The sequence below is a fragment of the Gorilla gorilla genome, chromosome 20, assembly GCF_029281585.2.
Source record: "Gorilla gorilla gorilla isolate KB3781 chromosome 20, NHGRI_mGorGor1-v2.1_pri, whole genome shotgun sequence".
Lineage (NCBI taxonomy): Eukaryota > Metazoa > Chordata > Mammalia > Primates > Hominidae > Gorilla > Gorilla gorilla.
Genome location: NC_073244.2, coordinates 57,116,481 through 57,131,636, shown reverse-complemented (window position 1 = coordinate 57,131,636; position 15,156 = coordinate 57,116,481). Strand labels below are relative to the sequence as shown.

The 15,156-nt window shown below is 53.3% G+C and overlaps 1 protein-coding gene across 13 annotated transcripts in view; it reads left to right on the top strand.

Moving 5' to 3' along the window:
• Positions 1–9,437, top strand: part of EML2 (EMAP like 2) — a 38,331-nt gene extending 28,894 nt beyond the window's left edge. For 6 of the 13 annotated variants that reach the window (XM_019016350.3, XM_019016349.4, XM_063701460.1 and 3 more), the window contains 7 exons: positions 1,152–1,219; positions 1,997–2,085; positions 2,292–2,389; positions 2,945–3,032; positions 4,121–4,216; positions 5,150–5,280; positions 9,049–9,437. In XM_019016350.3, coding sequence (XP_018871895.2) covers positions 1,152–1,219; positions 1,997–2,085; positions 2,292–2,389; positions 2,945–3,032; positions 4,121–4,216; positions 5,150–5,280; positions 9,049–9,174 — 696 coding nt within the window. In that variant the 3' untranslated portion in view covers positions 9,175–9,437. Of the gene's footprint in view, positions 1–1,151; positions 1,220–1,996; positions 2,086–2,291; positions 2,390–2,944; positions 3,033–3,887; positions 3,996–4,120; positions 4,217–5,149; positions 5,281–9,048 lie in introns of those variants that run through there. The other 7 variants (XM_055369745.2, XM_055369751.2, XM_055369747.2 and 4 more) reach the window with 3 other exon arrangements.
• The last annotated feature ends 5,719 nt before the right edge of the window (positions 9,438–15,156 follow it).

The following is a 15,156-nucleotide window of genomic DNA, read 5'->3' as shown; positions in this document are numbered from 1 at the left end:
CCTCAGCCTCCCGAGTAGCTGGGATTACAGGTGCACACCACCATGCCCAGCTAATTTATGTATCTTTAATAGAGACAGGGTTTCACCATGTTGGTCAGGCTGGTCTCGAACTCCTGACCTCGTGATCCACCCACCTCGGCCTCTCAAAGTGCTGGGATTACAGACGCCAGCCACCAAGCGTGGCCCAAACAAGGTCTTTTTAAGCAGGGTGGGGGTTTCATCTAGGGAACTGGGTGCTTAGAAGCTCTCTCAGAAGGGTTGGAGGAGTAGGTTCTTGACTGGAAGGGAGCCCAGGACGACACCAAACCATCCTGTCAGGGGTGCCGCCATGAGGAGGGGGGAGTCAGGAGCCGCTGAGTTCAAGGAAGGTGTGACCGCTGCAACAGTCAAGTGTAGAGCTACACTGTCCCGTAGGGTAACCACTGGCCACACGTGGCTATTCACAATTAAAATGTAAACAGAATAAAAATTTGAGCTGGGTGTGGTGGCTGACACCTGTAATCCCAGCACTTTGGGAGGCCGAGGCAGGTAGATTGTGTGAATCCAGGAGTTTGAGACCAGCCTGGGCAACATGGCAAAACCCCATGTTTACAAAAAATGAAAAAAAAACCAAAAATTAGCCGGGCGTGGTGGTGGGCGCCTGTAATGTCAGCTACTTGGGAGGCTGAGACAGGAGAATCGCTTGAACCCAGGAGGCGGAGGTTGTAGTGAGCTGAGACCGTGCCACTGCACTCCAGCCTGGGCAACAGAGTGAAACTCCATCTCAAAAAAATAAATAAAAATTAAAAAAATAAAAAACAAAAATAAAGAGTCTTAAAATTCTAGATGCCCTTTGTCCCAGCATTCCCACATCTAGGAAATTATCTAAAGAAGTCGTCTTGGATGAATAAACCTGTGGGAATTTAGAAGAGGAGTAAGGAGGGATCCCGGGACAGGAGTGACAGGAGGAATGTTTTCTGTTCAGGCTAACATGCTACAGAAATGTAAAGAGGAATGGCTGCCATGGTGTCTAGGGTGGGGGTGTCCCAAAGGACAGCAGAGGGAGGGGAGAGCCCTCATGCAAAGATTAGACTTGGCCCTGAGGCAGGAGAATGTCCAGATGGACATGGGACCCCAGGTCTGAGCCCTGCCTCTTCTCTCTCCCTTCTCAGGACCCTGCCCGCTCAGCCGGCTTCCACCCCAGTGGCTCTGTCCTGGCTGTGGGTACAGTGACTGGCAGGTAAAGCTGAGGAGAGCATTTCGGGAGGCCTTCTCTGCTCCCTGGGGAACTGGCCCTTCTTTCCTCTTTCCTACTTTCCCAAATCCCACTATTTACCGAGCCCTGATCCCTCAATATTCCTCTGGCTCACTGCAGCCTCTGCCTCCCAGGTTCAAGCGATTCTCCTGCCTCAGCCTCCCAAGTAGCTGGGATTACAGGCGCCCACCACTATGCCTGGCTAATTTTTTTTTTATTTTTAGTAGAGACGGGGTTTCACCATGTTGGCCAGGCTGGTCTCGAACTCCTGACCTCAAGTGATTCGCCTGCCTCAGCCTCCCAAAGTGCTAGGATTACAGGCGTGAGCCACCGCCACTGTACCTGGCCTTGTTTTGTTTTGTTTTTTTGGGGGACAGAGTCTTGCTCTGTCGCCCAGGCTGGAGTCCGGTGGCACGATCTCAGCTCACTGCAACCTCTGCCTCCCGGGTTCAAGCAATTCTCGTGCCTCAGCCTCCCAAGTAGCTGGGATTACAGGCACGTGCCACCACGCCTGGCTAATTTTTGTATTTTTAGTAGAGACGGGGTTTTGCTATGTTGACCAGGCTGATTTCGAACTCTTGACCTCAAGTGATCCACCCGCCTCGGCCTCCCAACGTGCTGGGATTATAGACCTGAGCCACCGTGCCCAGCCCAGGTCACTTCTGGGGTCCCTCTGATCCCTCCCTTAGACCCCACAGATTGCGGCCCCTCTCTGTCAGATCAGCTCACCCCTCCTCCCCCCACCACGCCCTCTCCTTCAAGATGGCTGCTGCTGGACACGGAGACCCATGACCTGGTGGCTATCCACACAGACGGCAATGAACAGATCTCAGTGGTCAGCTTCTCCCCAGGTAAGCGGCAGGCCTGGGACACCCGAGCGGCAGGGCCAGGGGACAGAGGCTCAGAGCTCTTGGCAGGGGGAGGGGTGGAGCCTGCGAAGCGAGGCCTAGGAGGGATGCAGTGGGGATGGAGCTGGGGACTGTCGAGGGGGCTGAGTCTGGGCGAGGAGGGGGTGGAGCCTGGGTGCCTCCTCATAGCCCCCCTCCCCCTCCCCCAGACGGGGCGTACCTGGCCGTGGGCTCCCACGACAACTTGGTGTACGTGTACACGGTGGACCAGGGCGGCCGCAAGGTCAGCCGCCTGGGCAAGTGCTCGGTGAGTGGGCAGTGGCCCCCAGCCCGCGACGCCACCCCGCCCAGGGGGTGCAAAATTAACCAATTTTCTACCTCAAGGGAGCGCAGCTTCAACACTCAACTGATTCTGCCCTGATCAGAGCAAGGAGTCTTGGCCCGGTCCACACATTCACCACCTCGTGTGTTCTAAGCCCGCCCGTTTGTGTAGCCCCGCCCCCACGTGCTAAGCCCACCATCTGTGTAGCCCCGCCCCTCACGTTCCGAGACCGCCCCTCTGTGTAGCCCCGCCCCTCAACATTCAAAGCCAGCTCCTCCGTGTCTAGCCCTGCCCACCTGTTCTAAACTCCCATTGTGTTCTAAGTGCTTTTTGTCTAGCCCTGCCCATCACAGCCTGGCCCCGCCCACAGTATTCTGGCCCTGCCCCCATACTCCACAGGCCTGTGTATCCTTCCTTTAGTCCCCTTGTGTTCTCGCCCTACCTCTGTATTTGACCTTCCACTTTCCTGATTTAATCCTGTCCCCCTCTCCTTGGTTCCGCCCTCTGCAGCTCTAACACCATCCCTTCCCTCCCCCGCAGGGCCATTCCAGTTTTATCACCCACCTGGATTGGGCCCAGGACAGCAGCTGCTTTGTCACCAACTCCGGGGACTATGAGATTCTGTACTGTGAGTTCTCCGGGACCCAGAGACATTACTTCCTCCGTCTCATTTGCAGACTTCCCTGAGTTCTGGGAGGGGAGGGAGGGGCTTCAAGCCTCGCTCCCTTGGTATTCAAGGCTGTTTCTGATTTGGAATTTAGGGACCGCTGGCTTCTCATTTTCTCCCTGGTGTACCCCACTTTTAGTCAATTCCTCCCCTTTCTGGTCGGATGGGTAGGATGCAGGTTTCTTTTTTTACATTTTTAAATTTTCGATTATTATTATTATTTTTTTATTTTTTTGAGACGGAGTCTCGCTCTGTCCCCCAGGCTGGAGTGCAGTGGCGCGATCTCGGCTCACTGCAAGCTCCGCCTCCCAGGTTCAAGTGATTCTCCTGCCTCAGCCTCCTGAGTAGCTGGGATTACAGGAGCACACCACCATGCCCGGCTAATATTTGTATTTGTATTTTTCTTTTTTGAGATGGGAGTTTCCCTCTTGTCTCCTAGGCTGGAGTGCAATGGCACGATGTCGGCTCACTGCAGCCTCCGCCTCCCGGGTTCAAGCGATTCTCTTGCCTCAGGCTTCTGAGTAGCTGGGATTCCAGGTGTCCACCACCATGCCCAGCTAATTTTTAAAATATTTTTAGTAGAGACAGGGTTTCGCCCTGTTGACCAGGTTGGTCTTAAACTCCTGACCTCAGGTGATCCGCCTGCCTTGGCTTCCCAAAATGCTGGGATTACAGGCATGAGCCACCACACCTGGTCTAATTTTTGTATTTTTAGTAGAGATGGGGTTTCACCATCTTGGCCAGGCTGGTCTCGAACTCCTGACCTCAGGTGATCCAGCCAGATGCTGTGGCTCATGCTGCCTCCTGGGATTACAGACGTGAGCCACCACGCCCGGCCAGATGCGGGTTTAAAAGCGATGCTCCTGCTTACGCTGCGGGCTGTGAAGACCCAGCGTGTGATGCCTCCTCAGCCAGTCCTGACAGGTAGAATGAGCCCTGGGACCTTAGCCTCCTCTGTCTTGGACCTCAGCTCCGATTGTCTAAGAAAGGGATGGGTTTACTGGGTAGTTCTTCCAACTCTGAATGTCTCCTCCCATTTTCTGCCCCAGGGGACCCGGCTACCTGTAAGCAGATCACCAGTGCGGATGCTGTGAGGAACATGGAATGGGCCACAGCTACTTGTGTCCTAGGGTTTGGGGTGTTTGGTGAGTTCTGGAATGAGAGAGGTCTCACTGAGGACAGTAGTTCTGAGAGACATCCCCGCTGGTGGTTTCCAGAGTCTTACTGCTTACCTCCAGTGTGGGAAGCTCGCTGCTTTACTGCATGTGGGCTGTATTTGTGTAAGAGGAAAGGGTAGGGTGAGATGACTCATCAGAGCTGTAATAAAATGAAACCAAATGGGTGTGGTAACTGGCCAGGAGAGATCCACACTGCCGGTGCCCTAGCCACCCATTCATTCAGGCACGAATGAAGCAAACACATATTCCCTGAGCAGTTCTGTGCCTGCCAGGGGCTTGGCAGCGACCGTGACTGAGGGCCCTGCTCTCCTGGGGCTCTCAGTCCAGTGGGGGAGGCAGACTTGTCCCCAGACAGTGATGACCCAGAGTGAGCAGGTCTGAGACAGGGAAACCCAGGGTGGGGCATCTGGCCTACTCTTGGAGGGAATCAGGGAGGGCTTCCTGGAGGAAGAGACATCTGAGCTAGGACCTGGAGGATGAGGAGTTACTTTCCAGGGCAGTGAAGAAGGAAAGCAGTCTCTTGGCAAAGGGAATAGTACATACAAAAGCCCAGGCGTGACACAGAACTTGGCATTTGGAGAAATGCAGGGAGGCAGGGTGGCCAAATCATTACAGAGTTTAACAGAAGCACTGATGAGGGATGAGGCTGGAGCAGTGCATGGGGCCTGCTGAGCCTTAGAACCACAGGCTTTCTTCTAAGATCACCAGGGAGCCATGGAAGGGTTTTAAGCAGAGCAGGGGCAGGCTCAGATTCACATTTTAAGGTCATTCTGACTCATATCCTCAGATAGATACAGGCTAGGTCGGAACAAATTAAGGTGGCTGGAGTGGCAATCTGCTCCTCTTGGCGGTCCCTGGCTCCAGCTGACATCTTACCACTTCCCTCCATCTTGCCCACAGGGATCTGGTCTGAGGGGGCGGACGGCACTGATATCAACGCTGTGGCCCGCTCCCATGATGGGAAGTTGCTGGCTTCAGCTGATGACTTTGGCAAAGTTCATCTGTTTAGCTACCCCTGCTGTCAGCCTCGAGTGAGTCCCTTGGGGAGATGGGGATGGACAGGGGTAGCAAGCAGGGGTGGGGACAAGATTCAGGCAGCTCTGGTCCAACCCCACCCCTTCTCTGAGCCTCGGTTTCCCCATCTGTACAAGGAGGACAGTAGTCTTGATCCCAAGGGCCTTTCTTAACCCAAAGGTGGATGAATTTCAGTGTGTCATGGTGAAGACCTGGTTCTCTGAAGTTCTGAGCAACTGCAATTCTGAGCTCTTTGGTTCTTTTATCCTTGTTAACTCAGTAAATATTTATTGAGCACCTACTATGTACCTAGGCACAGGATATACAACCAGATCTTACGAGTTTTTAAGGGAGGCCAAGACCAGTTGCAGTGGCTCACACCTGTAATCGCAACACTTTGCAAAGCTGAGGCAGGAGGATTGCTTGAGGCCACGAGTTCAAGACCAGCCTGGGCAACAAAGTGAGACCCCATCTCTACAAAAAAAAACACAAAATTAGCTGGGCATGGTGGTGCACGCCTGTAGTTCCAGCTACAAGGAAGTCTGAGGTGGGAGGATTGCTTGAGCCCAGGAGGTTGAGGCTGCAGTGAGCCATGATTGCACCACTGTACTTTAGCCTGGGCGACAGAGCAAGACTTTGTCTCAAAACAAAGACAAAAACAAAAAAAAGCTGGATGTTAATTTTACCATTCTCTGGTTCTAACAGAAGAGGGATTGTTTCAGCATTTTCCTAGGAAATTTTCATGCATAAAAGCAGAAAGACTAGTACAGTGACCCCTCCTGTACCTGTTACCCATGTTCAACTATTACCAGATTTGGTATATTTATTTCATTTGTTTCTTCTTTCTCCTTTCTCTTCTTTTTTTATTTTTTATTTTTGAGACAGGGTCTCACTCTGTTGCCCAGGCTGGAGTGCAGTGGCATGGCACAATCTCGGCTCACTGCAGCCTTGACCTCCTGGACTCAAGCGGTCCGCCCACCTCAGCCTTCTGAGTAGCTGGGACTACAGGCGTGCACCACCACACCTGGCCAATTTTTGTATTTTTCATAGAGATAGGGTCTCTGTTGCCCAGGCTGGTCTTGATCTCCTGGGCTTGAGCAATCCTCACCACCTTAGTTTCCCAAAGTGCTGGGATTACAAGGCGTGAGCCACAGCACCTGTCCTGGTCTGTAGTTTTAAGAAACTGCATATGTGGCCGGGTGCGGTGGCTCATGCCTGTAACCCCAGCATTTTGGGAGACCAAGGTGATGGATCACCTGAGGTCAGGAGTTTGAGACCAGCCTGACCAACATGGTGAAACCCTGACTCTACTAAAAATACAAAAGTTAGCCAGGCGTAGTGGCAGGCGCCTGTAATCCCAGCTACGCAGGAGGCTGAGGCAGGAGAATTGCTTGAACCCGAGAAGTAGAGGTTGCAGTGAGCCAAGATCATGCCACTGCACTCCACTAAGCAACAATGCACTGAGCGATAGAGTGAGACTTTGTCTCAAAAATAAAAGAATACAAAAATACAAAAATTAGCCAAGCCTGGTGGTGCACGCCTGTAATCCCAGCTACTGGGGAAGGTGAGACGGGAGAATTGCCTGAACCCGGGAGGCAGAGGCTGTAGTGAGCCGAGATCGTGCCACTTTACTCCAGCCTGAGCGACAGCAAGGCTCCGTCATAAAACAAAAACAAAAACAAAAAAAACCCACACACACGAAAAGGCATAGGTTATCTTTTAGCCCTCTAAATTGAGCATTCATGCCTAAAAAAATAAGGATAATTCTGGCCAGGCCCGGTGGCTCACGCCTGTAATCCCAGCACTTTGGGAGGCCGAGGCAGGCGGATCACCTGAGGTCAACAGTTCGAGACTAGCCTGGCCAACATGTTGAAACCCCGTCTTTACTAAAAATGCAAAAAAATTAGTCATGGGTGGTGGCGGGCACCTGTGATCCCAGCTACTCAGGAGGCTGAGGCAGGAGGATCACTTGAACTTGGGAGGCGGAGGTTGCAGTGAGTTGAGATTGCACCACTGCACTCCAGCCTGGGCAAAAGAGCGAGACTCTGTCTCAAAATAATAATAATAATAATAAGAAGAAGAATTCTTACATATCCACAAGCCTCTGACCACTCCTAATTAACATTAATTTCTTCTTTTTTTTTTTTTTTTTTTTTGAGACAGAGTTTCAGTCTTGTTGCCCAGGCTGCAGTGCAATGACGCAATCTTGGCTCACTGCAACCTCCGCCTCCTGGGTTTAAGCGATTCTCCTGCCTCAGCCTCCTCAGTAGCTGGGATTACAGGCATGCACCACCATGCCCGGCTAATTTTGTATTTTTCAAATAGAGACAGGGTTTCTCCATATTGGTCAGGCTGGTCTTGAACCCCCAACCTCAGACGATCTGCCTGTCTCGGCCTCCCAAAGTGCTGGGATTATAGGCGTGAGCCACCACGCCCAGCAACATTAATTTCTTACATGCCTCATCCCTAGGAAGGCAAAAACAAAACATTAATTCCTAAATATGATCTCATAGCCAGTACATATTCATATTTCCCTGATGTGCCCCAGACTGGCCTTCTATGGTTGGTTTGTTTGAACCAGGGTCCACACTACATTTGCTTATGTCTCAAATCTCAGCATGTAGAATAGCCTTCCCCATGTGCATGTTATTTCTTCTATTTATGCCATTAACTTGCTGAATAAACCAATTCAGTTGCCCTGTTGGGTTTTTTGTTTGTTTGTTTTTGTTTTTTTGACAGAGTCTCCCTCTGTCGCCTGGGCTGGAGTGCAGTGGCATGATCTCGGCTCACTGCAACCTCCACTGCCTGGGTTCAAGTGATTCTCATGCCTCAGCCTCCCAAATAGCTGGGACTACAGGCGTGTGCCACCATGCCCGGCTAATTTTTTTGTATTTTTAGTAGAGACAGGGTTTCACCACATTGACCAGGCTGGTCTCGAACTCCTGACCTCAAGTGATCTCCCCACCTTGGCCTCCCAAAGTGCTGGGATTATAAGCGTGAGCCACCACGCCAGGCCTAATTTTGTATTTTTAGTAGAGACGGGGTTTCACCACGTTGGCCAGGCTGGTCTTGAACTCCTGACCTCAAGTGATCCACCCCCACCTCGGCCTCCCAAAGTGCTGGGATTACAGGCGTGAGCTACCATGCCCAGCTGTTCTGTTGGTTCTTTTTTGTTTGAGACAGAGTTTCACTCTGTCACCAGGCTGGAGTGCAGTGGCACAATCTCGGCTCACTGCAACCTCCGACTCCGTGGTTCAAGTGATTCTCCTGTCTCAGCCTCCGAAGTAGCTCAGATTACAGGCATGCGCCACCACGCCCAGCTAATTTTTATATTTTTAGTAGAGAACGGGGTTTCACCATATTGGCCAGGATGGTCTTGATCTCCTGACCTTGTGATCCACCTGCCTCGGCCTCCCAAAGTGCTGGGATTACAGGCGTGAGCCACCACGCCTGGCCTCTGTTGGTTCTTAAACAAAGGGCTTATTAGCCCTGGTAACACTGGGACACCCCATCGCTATAAAAGTAAAAAAAATTAGCCAGGTGTGGTGGTGCATATCTGTGATCCCAGCTACTTCTTGGGAGACTGAGGTGGGAGGATCCCTTCAGCCCAGGAGGTCAAGGCTGCATTGAAGCTGTGCTCATGCCTAAGTGACTTCACTCTAAGTGATTAAAAAAAAAAAAAAAAAGAGGAAGAGCAGAGAAGAACCGGGTCAAGACAAGAGGACCATGATGGGGTGGCATTGTCCCCACTGACCTTTCTTCACTTACTTCTTTCCTTATAACAGGCCCTCAGCCACAAGTACGGTGGACACAGCAGCCATGTGACAAATGTGGCCTTCTTGTGGGATGACAGCATGGCCCTGACCACAGGGGGCAAGGACACCAGTGTGCTACAGTGGCGGGTGGTCTGATGCGCCCAGGGAAGAGTCAGGTGTCAGGGCAGGAATTCTATTTTCGGGAGATGTCTATTGCCGAGTAGAGTAATATATACCCAGAGTATGTCTATAGCAGAGGGGGTTATGGGGGCGGGAGGGTAGATTGACAGACAGAAGTCTCTATTTATCCGGGTGGGAAGAGGGAGTCACATCGCTTTGGGGATCCATCGGTGTTTGGTTTGGGGTGTTTTTTAAGTTTTTTCTTTTGTATCATCCAGAAATAAAGACACGTACACTAAGGTGTGTCAGGATCTATGTATTTGTATGGTATGTGCCTACACAGTTGTATACGTGTATGGATGTGTGTGTGTATTAGTGTATTAGCCCGTTTTCATGCTGCTGATAAATAGACATACCTGAGACTGGCAATTTACAAAAAAAAAGAGGTCTATTGGACTTATAGTTCCATGTGGCTGGGGAGGCCTCACAATCATGGTGGACGATGAAAGGCACATCTTACATGGCGGCAGACAAGAGAAGAGAGCTTGTGCAGAGAAACGCCACTTTTGAAAACCATCAGATCTTGTGAGACTTATTCGCTATCAAGAACAGCATGGGAGACGGAGTCTCGTTCACTCGGTGCTCAATGGTGCCCAGGTTGGAGTGCAGTGGCGTGATCTCGGCCCGCTACAACCACCTCCCAGCCGCCTGCCTTGGCCTCCCAAAGTGCCGAGATTGCAGCCTCTGCCCGGCTGCCGCCCCGTCTGGGAAGTGAGGAGCGTCTCCACCTGGCCGCCCATCGTCCGGGATGTGAGGAGCCCCTCTGCCTGGCTGCCCAGTCTGGAAAGTGAGGAGCGTCTCTGCCCGGCCGCCATCCCATCTAGGAAACGAGGAGCGCCTCTTCCCGGCCGCCATCACATCTGGGAAGTGAGGAGCGTCTCTGCCCGGCCGCCCATCGTCTGAGATGTGGGGAGCACCTCTGCCCGGCCGCCCATCGTCTGAGATGTGGGGAGCACCTCTGCCCTGCCGCCCCGTCCGGGATGTGAGGAGCGTCTCTGCCCGGCCGCCCCGTCTGAGAAGTGAGGAGACCCTCTGCCTGGCAACCGCCCCATCTGAGAAGTGAGGAGCCCCTCCGCCCGGCAGCCACCCCGTCTGGGAAGTGATGAGCGTCTCCGCCCGGCAGCCACCTCGTCTGGGAGGGAGGTGGGGCGGTCAGCCCCCCGCCTGGCCAGCCGCCCCATCCGGGAGGGAGGTGGGGGGGTCAGCCCCCCGCCTGGCCAGCCGCCCCGTCCGGGAGGTGAGGGGCGCCTCTGCCCGGCCGCCCCTACTGGGAAGTGAGGAGCCCCTCTGCCCGGCCAGCCGCTCCGTCCGGGAGGGAGGTGGGGGGGTCAGCCCCCCGTCCGGGAGGTGAGGGGCGCCTCTGCCTGGCCGCCCCTACAGGGAAGTGAGGAGCCCCTCAGCCCGGCCAGCCGCCCCGTCCGGGAGGGAGGTGGGGGGGTCAGCCCACCGCCCAGCCTGCCGCCCTGTCCGGGAGGGAGGTGGGGGGTCAGCCCCCCGCCTGGCCAGCCGCCCCGTCCGGGAGGGAGGTGGGGGGGTCAGCCCCCCGCCGGCCAGCCGCCCCGTCCGGGAGGGAGGTGGGGGGGTCAGCCCACCGCCCAGCCTGCCGCCCTGTCCGGGAGGGAGGTGGGGGGTCAGCCCCCCGCCTGGCCAGCCGCCCCGTCCGGGAGGGAGGTGGGGGGGTCAGCCCCCCGCCGGCCAGCCGCCCCGTCCGGGAGGGAGGTGGGGGTTCAGCCCCCCACCTGGCCAGCCGCCCCATCCGGGAGGTGAGGGGCGCCTCTGCCCGGCCGCCCCTACTGGGAAGTGAGGAGCCCCTCTGCCCGGCCACCACCCCGTCTGGGAGGTGTACCCAACAGCTCATTGAGAACGGGCCATGATGACAATGGCGGTTTTGTGGAATGGAAAGGGGGGAAAGGTGGGGAAAAGATTGAGAAATCGGATGGTTGCGGTGTCTGTGTAGAAAGAGGTAGACATGGGAGACTTTTCATTTTGTTCTGTACTAAGAAAAAATTCTTCTGCCTTGGGATCCTGTTGATCTGTGACCCTACCCCCAACCCTGTGCTCTCTGAAACATGTGCTGTATCCACTCAGGGTTGAATGGATTAAGGGCGGTGCAAGATGTGCTTTGTTAAACAGATGCTTGAAGGCAGCATGCTCGTTAAGAGCCATCACCACTCCCTAATCTCAAGTACCCAGGGACACAGGGACACAAACACTGCGGAAGGCCGCAGGGTCCTCTGCCTAGGAAAACCAGAGAACTTTGTTCACTTGTTTATCTGCTGACCTTCCCTCCACTATTGTCCTGTAACCCTGCCAAATCCCCCTCTGCGAGAAACACCCAAGAATGATCAATAAAAAAAAAAAAAAAAAAAAAGAACAGCATGGGAAAGACCTGCCCCGTGATTTAATCACCTCCCACCAGTTCCCTCCCACAACGCCTGGGAATTCAAGATGAGATTTGGGTGGGGACCCAGCCAAACCAGATCAGTGTGTTACAGTGCTTATGATGAGGGACCATTGTTACTTAGGTCTTCATTGGATGCAAGCAATAGAAATCATCTTGCTCTAACTTGGATTAAAATAAAACTTTCTGGCTGGGTGCGGTGGCTCACATCTGTAATCCTAGCACTCTGGGAAGCTGATGCAGGTTGATAACTTGAAGTTAGGAGTTCAAGACCAGCCTGGCCAACATGGTGAAACCCTGTCCCTACTAAAAAATACAAAAAAAATTATCTGGGTGTGGTGGCGGGCACCTGTAATCCCAGCTACTCAGGAGGCTGAGGCAGGAGAATTGCTTGAACCTGGGAGGCAGAGGTTGCAGTGAGCCGAGATTGCACCACTGCACTCCAGTCTGGGTGACAGAGTGAGACTCCGTCTCAAAAAAATTAAAATAATTTTTTTTTTTATTTCAGATGGTGTCTCGCTCTGTCGCCCAGGCTGGGTGCAGTGCCATGATCTTGGTTCACTGCCACCTCCGCCTCCCGGGTTTAAGCGATTCTCCTGCCTCAGCCTCCTGAGTAGCTGGGAATACAGGTGCATGCCACAACACCTGGCTACTTTTTGTATTTTTTTTCTTTTTTTTAGACGGAGTCTCACTCTGTCGCCCAGGCTGGAGTGCACTAGTGCGATCTCGGCTCACTGAAAGGTCCGCCTCCTGGGTTCATGCCATTCTCCTGCCTCAGCCTCCCGAGTAGCTCAGGCTACAGGCACCTGCCACCATGCCCGGCTAATTTTTTTGGTATTTTTAGATGGGGTTTCACTGTGTTAGGTAGGATGGTCTCAGTCTCCTGACCTCGTGATCCGCCCGCCTCAGCCTCCCAAAGTGTTGGGATTACAAGCATGAGCCACTGCGCCCAGCCTATATTTTTTAATAAAGAGTTTTCACCATGTTGGCCAGGTTGGTCTCGGACTCCTGACCTCAGGTGATCTGCCTGCCTCAGCCTCCCAGAGTGCTGGGAATGCAGGCATAAGCCACCACACCGGGGCTGATCCTTCACTTTTTTAAAAGCCAGCACCCTCTACAGTCACATTGTCTTAGGTGCCAGCCATTTGAACCCTCCCTTTCTGAACTTGTCCACTGGTGAACTCCTCATCAGCCAGCAGTGACCAGACCTATGCTGGAGATAGGAGACCAGTGAGACCCAAGCCATCACCACCCTTAGGGCAGAAGGGACAGGGAAGGAATTTGTTACCCGTCTCCAGGGACAGGCAGAGTTCCCAGAGGAGCTGTGGTTCAGAGGAGGGAGCCACGGCCACTGTGGGACTAAGGGAAGCAGAAAGGGGCCCAGGAAGTGAGTGTACCCTGACCTCTCTCCACTGACCCTGTGGATGGAGTTTGCACTAGGCCTATCCTATCACCGTTAGGTCTAGAAGACAGTTTTCTGCCGCTCTTGGGTCAAAGCCTCCTCTCCTCCTCCCCTCACTCCCCACCTTTTGTCCCTTCCCCATTGCCCAGGTTCTGGGAAAGTGGCCCAGCGCTGCGGAAGCGGCCCTTTCATCGGGCATCCGGGTGCTCTTTCGACCCCTCGTGGCCAGTCTTGGACCTGCATGGAAAAATGCGCCAAGAAAGTTCTGCTGGAAAAGTGCTGGTGATTCTCCACGTGACCTTCCTCTGCGCCCCCAGGGTCACTCTCGGCCTTCCTTCCCCAGCTCGGGGCCCTGGGAGACCGCCGTGTGCAAATTCTATCCGCAGGGTCGGTGGAGAGAGGTCAGGGTATTTGCTTCCTGGGCCCCTCCCTGCATCCCGCACTCACAGTGGCTGTGGTTCCCCTCCTCTGAGCCGCAGTTCCTCTGGGAACTCGAGCTGTCCCTGGAGACGGGTAACAGACTCCCTCCCTGTCCCTTCTGCCCTAGGCTGGCGATGGCTTCGTGCCCACTTTGGATGGTCCCCTGGGGGCGCCCCATCCTTTGTGGCTTTCTCCACTCTGCCCATCCCTCTATAAACTGCCCATAAATGCTCCCAGTTAAACTTGGAGTGACCACTTGCTTCCCTCCAGGACCCTGATCAAGTCTCAGCATATATTTAGGATGAGCCAGAGAGAGAAGGGGACCCTAAGCCCACCAATGAGCATTCAGAATTTATCTTTTTATTATTAGTAGTTTTTGAGTCAGTCTCACTCTGTTGCCCAGGCTGGAGTGCAGTGGCACAATCCCAGCTCACTGCAACCTCTGCCTGCCAGGCTCAAGCGATTCTCATGTCTTAGCCTCTCGAGTAGCTAGGACTACAGGTGTGCGCTACCATGCCCAGCTAATTTTTGTATTTTTAGTAGAGATGGGGTTTTGCCATGTTGGCCAGGCTGGTCTTGAACTCCTGGCCTCAAGTAATCCACCTGCCTTGGCCTCCCAAAGTGCTGGGATTACAGGCGTGAGCCACCATGCCTGGCCTGAAGGAAAAAAACATTTATTCCTGGCCTGGCGTGGTGGCTTACACCTGTAATCCCAGCCCTTTGGGAGGCCGAAGAGAGCGGATTACGAGGTCAGGAGATCTAGAACACAGTGAAACCCTGTCTCTACTAAAAAATACAAAAAATTAGCTGGGTGCAGTGGCGGGCGCCTGTAGTCCCAGCTACTCGGGAGGCTGAGGCAGGAGAATGGCGTGAACCTGGGAGGCAGAGCCTGCAGTGAGCCAAGATCGCACCATTGCACTCCAGCCAGGGCGACAGAGCGAGACTCTGTCTCAAAAAAAAAACAAAAAAAAAAAACATTTATTCCTATGAGTGTTGTTGGTCTCTTGGGTCTTCAGTTAACCTGCTCACTTTGGCTGGGTTTGGTGGCTCTGGTAATCTCAGTGCTTTGGGAGGCTGAGGCGGGAGGATTGCTTGAGCCCCAGAGGTAGAGGCTGCAGTGAGTTATGATGGAGCCACTGTACTCCAGCCTGGACAAAAGAGTGAGACCCCATCTCTTAAAAGAAAAATCCCTGAGAGGAAGGGGGTAATGTGGTTCACAGAGGTAAAGTCACCTGTCCAAAGCCACACAAGATTATAAGAATAGCTATGTTTTTGTTTGTTTTATTAATTAATTAATTAATTTACTTTTGAGACAGAGTTTCGCTCTTGCTGCCCAGGCTAGAGTGCAATGGCGCGATCTTGGCTCACTGCAACCTCCACCTCCTGGGTTCAAGTGATTCTTCTGCCTCAGCCTCCCGAGTAGCTGTGTTTACAGGCATGTGTCACCACGCCTGGCTAATTTTGTATTTTTAGTAGAAACAGGGTTTCTTCATGTTGGTCAGGCTAGTCTTGAACTCTTGACCTCAGGTGATCCGCCTGCCTTGGCCTCCCAAAGTGTTGGGATTACAGGCATGATCAAGTGCACCTGTACTATTTATTTATTTTTTGAGATGGAGTCTTGCTCTTTCGCCCAGGCTAGAGGGCAATGGCACAATCTCGGCTCACTGCAACCTCCACCTCCTGGGTTCAAGCAATTATCCTGCCTCAGCCTTCTGAGTAGCTGGGATTACAGACA